Source organism: Xenopus tropicalis, chromosome 4 (assembly GCF_000004195.4).
Source record: "Xenopus tropicalis strain Nigerian chromosome 4, UCB_Xtro_10.0, whole genome shotgun sequence".
NCBI lineage: Eukaryota > Metazoa > Chordata > Amphibia > Anura > Pipidae > Xenopus > Xenopus tropicalis.
This window is the reverse complement of record NC_030680.2, coordinates 84,398,923-84,409,449: the sequence shown is the minus strand read 5'-3', so window position 1 is coordinate 84,409,449 and position 10,527 is coordinate 84,398,923. Positions and strand designations below refer to the sequence as shown.

The following is a 10,527-nucleotide window of genomic DNA, read 5'->3' as shown; positions in this document are numbered from 1 at the left end:
CTCCACCATGTAGCAGGGAGAGGAGCCATAGATGTCTCACTATGCACAGTCTGTGTGACAAGATGCTAAAAGCAAGAAGAGAAAAATCAAGGAAAACGTGGAAATGTGGAAAGAGGGGGGTGGGGGTGGTGTGAGGGAATCCATGCCATGTTTTAGTATGTGTTTATCTGCCAGTTTGCTAAGCCTTCCCTTAAATCCTCACAGTCCAACCAGAGCACAAAACGCAAGAGCTGTCAGTAGCCCCCCATCAGCAGCCTACGGTACATTCATGGCCAGGGACCCTGTGACCTTTGACAGGTTTTGAAAGGCAAATGAAATGACAACAATTCGCTAAGCAGCTGGATTCCTACTGATTCCTACTGAACGAGAGGATGACACATTTCGCAGATCCAGGTAAGAGAGGCTTATCCTCTTAATATGGTTCATTGACTCCTTTTTCCTCTTGCACTGGGCATTAGGGTTCAGAAGCAATGTTAATGCAAAAGCAGCCGTCTGGGGATCACTACCTGGTACAGATAAATACAGATTTCAGCAGGCAGTGGTGCTTGTGGGTTGACTGCAGGATGAAAGCAAAAACATCAGGCACTGTAAATATGCTGAATGCTAGATCAGACAGTAAGAGCCTCTGTCACACTCCTCTAGAGGAAATTCCATGTACCGTGTTTACGGGGTTAACAACATTGCAAATGGCAAGAAGGCTTGGAATACCCACTCTCTATAGTCAGTGATTGCAGATCTTGTGTATAAGTAGGTACACTGTTTGCCAACATTACAACAGAGCACAATTACCAAAAGAAAACCATTTCCATGATTAATTCATCGTCATCCCTGTATCTGTTAGAAAATCACTCCTTGTGTTTCTCCCCTACTGAGCCAGCAGCTTAATATTTAGCCCAGAATGTATTTTGTGATCATTGCCCTAATGACGGATGAGTGGAATCTGCATAGCCGGTTCAGTGATTTGCTTATCTCAAAGACATCTGGCCTTTCAGTCCTGTAATTGTCAAGGGATGCTGGGACTTGTATTTTTACAAAAGCTGTAGGGTACAGAATGGATTTCCCTGATGAGCCAGTTCCTGCTGAAGTTGCATTTGAATGGTGCCATTTTTTACGTCGCAGTATTCACACGTATGTACATCAGTGCCCTTGAAGTCTGCATTAACTGTGTAATGTTATTGGAAGCTGTAATGTATATGCGCTGACAGAATCCTATGGATCTGTTTACTTCACGTGCTGCTTTTAAATGTCTAGGATTAAACCTCACATTAGCCAGATATTAATAATTACATACTCCAGTTTCTGTAACTATAACTGAGGTATAGGCCTATGTGGGAAAGCCCTGGTTTGCAGTCTGGGTTGTTAATACTCTTAAAGGGGAACTATTATAAAATGAAATGAAATGTAATTTTAGCTTTATTGATTATTATGATTTTAACTGATTATATTTAGAAAGTATTTATTAAAGGAGAATTATGTATGTATGTATGTATGTACATACATACTATTACTCTATTTGTAAGCATAGGGCCCCTATGCAGCCCCCTCTTTCTCAACTGCACCAACCAGACACCCCCCCAGTTGTGCTCACCACTAAATTATTGGGTGGGAGTGCAATAAAGCTGTGACCACAAAATTCATACAGACAGACACACACAGACACACACAGAAGGGCCTCTGCACTCACCCACTATAAACTTATATAGGACATTAAGACATTCTGCGAGTTAAGTTACCAAGGTATGTCCTCCCCTTTCAGCAAAACAGGGATTATTTGTCCATATATTGCAGTATACTTCAAGCTGGCCAGCTATGTGGTCATCCCCGGCCCGTATTGGCAGATACATTAGATAGCTTCAAAAAGGGTTTGGATGGCTTTTTAGAAGTAAGGAAATGCAGGGTTCTTGAAAATAGCTCTGCTTACATTTGGAGTTGGAGTCAAAAATGAATTTTTACCCATATAAGGCAAATTGGAGAGTCTTCAGAAGTGTTTATTTGCCTTCCTCTGGATCAACTAGCAGTTAGGCAGGTTTTATATAGACATCAAAGGTTGAACTTGATAGATGTGTGTCTTTTTTTCAATCTAACTTACTATGTTATTTGCAACTTTCTTTCAAGGTTAAAACTCCCAAATGGGCTAGGAATAATGGGAGCTACAAAGTGGAGCTGGCCACTGCTCTTGTATAAGCTAAAACAAAAAAAAGAAAGTTGTACTCACCACTAAATTTTAAACCATCAGGCTGGGGTGCAATGATGATGCTGTTACCACAAAGTACATATAGAAAGAAACAAGAGGGTCTTTGTACTCACTCATTATCAATATATATATGACATTAAGACATTCCTGTGCATTAAGTTGCTAAAAAGCCCTCCCCTATAAGTAAATGTCCTTGCTCCCCTTTACCTAACTAGAAGAAAGCAGAGCTTGCTGGTTGGCATGGCCATCTGCAGGAAATTTTCCAAAGGGGGGTGGGGCAAAGCCATCAATGAAAAGCAAGCATTTTTTCTAGACTAATCCCTAGGAAAGCAGCAGCACTTGTCATTGGTGGAACAGGCATCAGAGAAACAAGTTCTACAGGTTTCAATCTATTTTTTGTGCAGGAAAAAAAAAGAGCAGGGAGGCACCGAATCCGCTGTTTTGGAATTCAGCCAGACCCCAAATCCTTTGTCAAAGATTCAGCCAAATACCAAATCAAATCCTAAGTTGCATATGCCAGTTAGGATAAAGAAGGGTTAAAGAGAAAAATTTTCAACTTACATATTTATGTGACAAAAGAATTGCTTGATTTTAAGGATTCGGTTTGGCCAGAATCCGATTTTGCTGAAAAAGGCCACGTCTTGGCTGAATCTCGAACCAAATCCTGGATTCGGTGCATCCCTAAAAAAAGTTTCCATCACATCCCAAGTGCAATGCATTGGAAACTGTCATAAAACAGGGACAAAACACACTTTATTAACAGGGTGCAAACAGGGAATTTATTGCACTCCAGGGTAGAAAGGTTTTGGAGGGGGGCTGGACAGAAGTTGTAATCCACAAGGAGAAAGGCGCACACCCATCAAGCAATCAATTGGTACAGCGAACAGTCTTCTAACTTATGTCCCGAGTTAACTGTACAGAGTTTACAGATCATCAGTGCAGAGCTCCTTTTAAACATAGCCACAGGTTAAAAGCTCAGAGTTCTCTTCGTAAAATCCACAGATCAGCAGAGTTCCCCTTCAAACCATCCGCAGATTAACAGTACCTGAGAATATCCTTGCAGGCTTCCGGCAGTATGTAGCCCTCATTGGGGATAGAGCATCCAATAAGCTATTGGTGACAGTCTTCATACTACAGCTAGGGTACACTGAAAGGTGCTGAAGAGACGTGTTCTGCCACTGCCAGGGTATACCCTAAAAGTCTCTGGAAAAAATACTCCTAGTCAGGAGCTGCACATGTCGCGTACTCAGCCTCTGCTGCAACAACAGCCCCCGCTTCCCAGACCATCAGACTTTGTTTCAGTAGAGGGAGGGATTCCTGTCAAGCCCCCTGGGGTAAACTGGGTTGCCTACTATGTAGCTCCAGTGGGGGTTGGGGATGCTGCAGCAGTCATTCTTATGAAAATATTCCTTTCGCCACAGCTAACCTTTGCGTAACCTTTTGGTGGACAGTTTAAAGATAATTGTAAGTATTTATTTAAGTACCTAAAATTCCCAGATCCAGAGAAAGCAGAATTAATCAAATTACATTTCCTGCACCTCAGTTGTACTCAATAAAGTACCCAGCATAGTTAGAGGGCCCCCAAATCAGCAAATACTCTGTGCCTCAAAAAAAGGTTCCCATCCCTCAAAACTCTTTTTAGCAAAAGACAAAGCTTCTTAACATAACACATAATTGGGGGGGTAAATTTCCCTCTTTCAAATCTTAACACCTGATATACCTAATGGAAACAATCACTTGTATGGCTATCCCAACTGAAAAGAATATAAAGTTCAAAAAGTGCACCCCAGACTCAGACTGCCATACTCTGTCTGCTCTACCCTGCTTGTGTGTGCCATACTCTGCCTGTGTATGCCATACTCTGCCTCCCCTACCCTGCCTGCGTGTGTCATATTCTGCCTGCCCAATGCTGCCTGTGTACCATACTCTCCCTGCCCTATGCTGCCTGCATGTGCCATACTTTGCCTGCCATACACTGCCTGCCCTACTCTGCCTGCGTGTGCCATACTCTGCCTGGCCTACTCTGCCTGTGTGTGCCATACTCTGCCTGCCATATGCTTCCTGTGTTTGCTAAACTCTACATGCATGCCCTGCCTGTGTGTGCGCCATGCGCTGCCTGACCCATGCTACATGTGTGTGCCATACTCTGCCTGCCTTTGAGGTGAACCTGGTGGCAGTTTGTTCTAAGAGTTTGTTAGCTCTTGGAAATAGTTGTTAGGGGGTCAATAAGGTGTTTAATAATGGGCTGAGGGTTACTGTGCTATCCACAGGGGAGGAGGAGGCATATGGATTTAAGGGTGTGACTTAATATGACATAATAAACTTCTTTCACATATTCTTGAAGTGAGCACCAAATATTTGTTTTTTTGGTGTGCCAATAAATGTAGGTATGGTATTATTTTATATGGTTTTTTTACAACATGGGTGTGGTTTAAAAAAAGGGAGTGGTCAAAACTGGCTTCCATTATCAGCCCTCCACCACGTAGGCTAGAATATTTCTGACCCTTAGTACCACAGAAGTTGGACAGCACTGGTCTTCATAGGGTTTGGAACTGTGATGGGGGGGGGGGGGGGTTGAGGTGGGCTGTGACTCTCTAAGAATCTAACAGAATTTTTAGGCGGGCAAGTGGGCTGATCTTCTGCAGCACTTGGTATGAAAAAGTGTATATAAAAAGCTGGCTAGCCACTAGTAGGTTCAGCAGCCACAGGTAGCCATGCCACCACAACAATGCACACTTATACACATACAAACAGTCACTGACAGTCTCTCTCACATACACAGACTTACACAAACACAAGCAGATTCAGATCCTTCTTCCGAACACTGAAGCAGAGCCATATTCCCCTTCAACAAAAATCATGTGACCAGGTTGAGTCAGGTCAGGATAAAAAGATACAATATAACATGCTTCTTCCAAAGAGACCTGCACTGTTATTATGAGAAAGGCAGAGTCCCAGCGCACTGCGATCTTAACACCATTATGAGGACGTAAGGCACTTGCTTTTGAATTATTTGTACATACAAATACTGTAGATATGAGTGTTGAATTGGATGTAATATGCCCAGTGAAATGCGATTCCTGATCAATTATTTAATAAATTGTTTCTGTAAGACCCTTGTTATAAGCAGTCCATGCTGATCAGCATGCAGCAGTCATTAGTTACCCTGTAAGTTTGCCAGTAAGTTTTTCAGTCACAATCCTCTGAAGTACTGCTTATAAAAAAGCATGAAATGTGACTTGTATATGCCTGTGCATGCTAAAACAGATTATATATCGTTTTTGTTTGATATAGTATTGAAAAATTATGAAGCACCAAATGTAACAATCCATTTCTAGTTAAGATTGAAAAAGAAAATGTATTTGGTCTTCCAGACACCTTTAGTATGCAGCTAAAAACACCTTTGCTAAAGATGAACATAATAAATAGGATTTTTTAGGAAGTTTAAAGTTGGGTTATTTTCACTGCTTTCCCCTACCCAGGGCAGTTTGTTCAGAGATGCCAATCTACCTTTGAACAAACCCCTCCCTTCTCTAAGCAGCAGCCATTGAGCAGCTCATTATCAGGGGTTTCTCAGTGGATAGGTAATAAGTTTTATCAGCTCCTCTAAAGTTCCGCAGGATCAGGAAGTGGCAGGAAGTTTGTAATTAAAACAATAGGCAAAAGCATGTTCAGCCCTATCGATTGAGCTTATTATGGGGTATACTGTCTCTTTATGTACGGCAGCACAATGCAGCCATCAGCTGTCAGGAATGCTGTTGTGAGACTACAGTGACAATGCTAGTTATGCTAAGGATGATGGGAGTTGCAATTCAACAGCAGTTTTCATCCTACAGTAGAAAATGATAATTATAAGAAGGTACAAGACTGGTTCTATACCAATGTTTAGGTTGCAAATACGTTAGGTCCCCTCAGAACTAATAGAGCTAATAGAGCCCACACTTCTATTGGGGGAAACAGTAGTTTAAAAAACAAAACAAAAAAAAAAACAGTCCCCGCCGGCATTAGGCTCCCCACATGGGGAGGGAGCTCCCTGTATGGGCAGCCTTGTTATTTAGCATGCATGCACATAATGAGCAAGACTCCCCACTCGCTCTTTATGCGCATGTGTATAGGAGCGGTAGAAGCATTTTAGGGTGATAGGCACCCATTACAATTTAAGTTTACACTGGGCAATGAGTGGAGAGCTTCTGCTAGTTATCCATTATTTATATTGTACAACCATATAATGCTGCACTTTACAGAGAGAATGTTTAACTTTGCACATCAGTCCCAGCCCTAGTAATGCTTACAGTGTAACTTCTATCACAGATACATTAGGCTAACTTTAATCAGGGGACAGTTAAGTTAAAGGACAATAAAGCCTTGAATTACTGGGGGCTGCTAGTTTATTAGCCACCCCCAGACAGCATAATTATATATGCCATTTTCTTACATCTGCTAGAGATAACTAGTGCACTACTATTGTAAGTCATACAGCACATGTGCCTAGCCCAAGCCCCATCACTGAGGGTTGGAAATAGTTGGGCTCATCCCCCTACCTGGGCCAGTTTGTTTTTAAAAAAAGCGGGCACAGGACAGGACTGGGGAATAAGATTAATGTTTATTCTTATTGAGGCAGCCAAAAATTTGGCACCCCCAATAATATATGTTGTAGGACAACATAGTAAGAATGGGGTATACACACAGAAAAATCTCCAGCACGGTGAGGCACACTGCTAACCACTGTGTTATTACATAATGGATTGATTCATTTTAAGTAGTTTTGCCAAAGGCACGTGATGTAATAACACACTCTGTATTCCAACAAGAGAAAAAGAGAATGGGGTAACTTATATACCTGTAATTATTTTTATATATTTACTTTTGTTAATTTATGTGCTTTACACCAGCAAATAAGGTATAAATATTAATGATGATTAGTAGATTTTGCATTCTGCCACCAGGTGGCACACGTAATGAGAAACAACAGAACTAAAAATTTCTGGCAAATGGCTTCTGCAAAGGCTTCAGACATTAGGCTTTGAAGTTATGACACACAAGTAGTGCTGTGTTTTAGAGCAATAAATGAATGAGGTCCCGCTATAAAATAAAGGGAAGGATTTATATAAAACTCCTAAAGGGCAATGCCATAATGGTGCTGTTTGCATTCATTTGTGCTTGTGGGTGGGTGACAGAACACCTGGAAATGGCTTCACCCTGAATAACACTGTAACCATTGTATCCTTGCTGGTGCACTTACGTTATTGCCTGAAAATGTAGCAGAGAGTTGTTTCCCCCTGAATTTTCACTCAGGCATAAAAAAAACATGGGCCTATTTAATATGCTGTGTAAAATGAAATTTCCTGAAAAAAAACAGTGTAAAAAGCTGTGTAAAATAAATGGAGATAAAAGTCGATTTACTTTTTACTTCTAGACATTTTCGAGATTTAAAAATGGGTTTTTGCCAGCACTTGATTTTTCCCATATTATGTCTCAAAACATTCAAGTTTTTTATGATTTATTAATGTTAATGAATAGTAGAGCAATAGAATAGTCAGTGACAGCCTGTCCTTGACACATTTTCAAGGGGAAATTAATAACCTTGTTGTTTTATTTCACCCAGTTTCATGGGGAAATGAATCCCATCATTGTTTTTTATTTCCCACATTTTCAAGGGGAAGTTAATCCCATCATTAGTGATGGATGAGATAATTCGGAAGGCATTGATTCGCGGCAACAAAATTCACAGCGAAAAAATTCACCACACGACAAAAAATTATCATCAACATAAAAAAAATGTTGTGCATGTTAAAAAAATGACACGCAGCAAAAAATTGTCGCTGCCCCATAAGTAATAAATGGCACCTAGTTTGCCACAGTTCAATAACCCTTAGTAACTTATAAGATATTTGCTTTTAAACGGGGGATCACTAAATGTTCTCTGTTGATTGGTTGTCCTAGATGACCAGTAGCACACTTTGACCATTTTATTTACATTTCCCAATAGTGCTCTGCTGCTTTGTGGGGATTTCTTAAGTGATGGACATTTATAGTAGAAATCCATCTATATATTTGTGTTTAAATGTATGGACTTCCTTGCACCCTGCACATGGCATTAGCTACTTCATACTGCCCGTCAACTTTTTCTGTGCCAAAATCCAAAAAATTTCTGATTAGGGATACTGGGGGTTTGTGATAACCCCTCTTCCATTCCTATAGACCTTTGGCAAGTCAACTAATCAGCTTGTCTCCTAGGGCCCAAACTAAAGGTTGCCATACATGGGCAGATTTCAGCTGCCGATTCGGGTCCTTCAGACTGATTTGACAGCTTATCTGCCATGTATGGGCACCACCAACTGGTCTACCTGACCGACATCTGACCTTAGGTGGGCATATCCGGAGAAGATCCGCTTGTTAAGCGACCTTGCCAATTAAGCGGATCGCAATGTGTATGGCCATCTTTAGACTGTGAGGGGTGTGTGAATGTCCATATATATTATGCCATAAGGAACAATGACTTTATTTAATGTTGACTGAAAATTTAAAACATACACATACCATAAAGTGACCACAAGTGTAGGAAATTGACTGTGCAGGTTTCTGCTTCCTTGCTCTGCATGCAAGATGAATTTTACATGACCTGTTAGCAGGAAGTAGTTAGCTTGTATTATATGAATAATGATTTGGCATAATCTCATTTTCCCCATAATCTTTTGTAACGCATACCAATGACTTCCTTTGTGTGGGTAATCATAACGAATCACTACACATTTTAGACTATTATAGCTTTACCGCCAACCATCTACATATTCACTCATAGTGATTTATAAATTACAGTCTTGGGAAATGTATTAACATTTTTTTTTTAAAACAATCAAACATAATCACCATTTCTAGAATTTGATTTGTAGGCTGAATCTTGATGTACTGCCTGTGCCATTTCTACTTCTCTTGTAATAGGATCTTTGTGAAAACAAACACTTAGAGACTCTATGAACTGCAATCCTCTTGAGTGATTTTTTGGAGATTTCATTTACATTATGGATTAAATATGACAGCACATTTCATCACTTATAGAAGGCAAATCCTGCACAAACGTACAGGGAAGTTATCTGGAAACAATGTTCTTCTCCAGTAAATTTCCTTTCAGAATATTTATCAAATGTTGTAGGTTCTGTTTAAAAGGGACCAACAGAACAGCCACATACAGTAGCTACTGACCAACAATAATAGCAAAGATTCTAATGATTGTACTGCTGGCGGCACTTTGTCGGTATGTAAAGTATGAACTCTTTTTCTGTTTTTTTTTTTTTTATTTTCACAGTTCCTACTGCAGCTGACAGTTCATCATTTCAACTGTAAATGCTGCCACTGGCTACAGGCAGGTCTACCACTGTAATCAGGCCTGGACTGGGATTCTCAATAAGCCCTGACATTTCAGGACACAGAGGCCCAAACAGGCCTCTTAACTTCCCACTAAATAGTGACTGTCTGTGGCATCTTACAGCAGCCCCTCTGGCATTTGCCATAATCCACAGATCGCCAGTCCAAGCCTGTAATCATTTTACTGCTCTGCACTGGTTGTTTCAGCAGAGTGGCAATAAGTACTTACAACCCAGTAAGCAAGCCAAATACTTTATATTACATAGAATAGCTATGCATATTCACATGCATTAAAATGACTCCGTAATGTGCCAACAAGGATTTAAATTTTTACTGATCCAATCTTTTTTTTCTAAAATGCTCAGAAACCTGCATTTTGCTTCCACTTGGCTGGGCTGTGTGGGATCTTCTTCAGTCAATCTGAAAATCATTTGCTCCTGCCTGAGCTATTAGAGCTACTGATACATAACCAAAAAGGATTCTGTGAATCACATTCTAATAGTAAATTTAACTCACCAGTATATTGGGGTGGGTGCAAGTGCACTGCCATGAGCCAAAGCCGAGGGATTGGTTAAACTGTGTGCAGAAATGTTGCAGTCACTCCAAGAGATCATTTCAGACCAGGCTTGTAAAAGCAATGAATTATAGTAGATAATACAGAGCTCAGCCATATGCATTTTGTGCTGTACCTAGGACGTACTTATAGACCCTGCAAGAGATCACCCCAAATCAGGCTTGTAAACACAATGAAGACTTATTATAAATAATACAGCATAAGCTCAGCCTTACATATTTTATGCTGTACCTTGCAATTGTATATGTCTGTCAGGATACGGGGGAGGGGGGGGACATCACTGCTAGGGTCCTAGAAAAAATGTAAGAATTTGTATTATACATTATTTATTTTTTAGTGCGGAAAACTAACATTGTTTCTGGGATTTGGAACAATCCATAACATCAAACATTTT

At 40.5% G+C, this 10,527-nt stretch overlaps 1 protein-coding gene across 2 annotated transcripts in view; it reads left to right on the top strand.

Annotated features, from left to right (window-relative positions):
* The window catches only part of dnajc6 (DnaJ heat shock protein family (Hsp40) member C6), a 50,839-nt gene continuing 40,312 nt past the window's right edge, over positions 1 to 10,527 (top strand). Inside the window, exon 1 of one of the 2 annotated variants that reach the window (XM_018092921.2) lies at positions 1 to 393. In XM_018092921.2, the coding sequence (XP_017948410.1) occupies positions 372 to 393 (22 nt within the window). In that variant the 5' untranslated portion in view covers positions 1 to 371. 2 annotated transcript variants of the gene reach the window in all.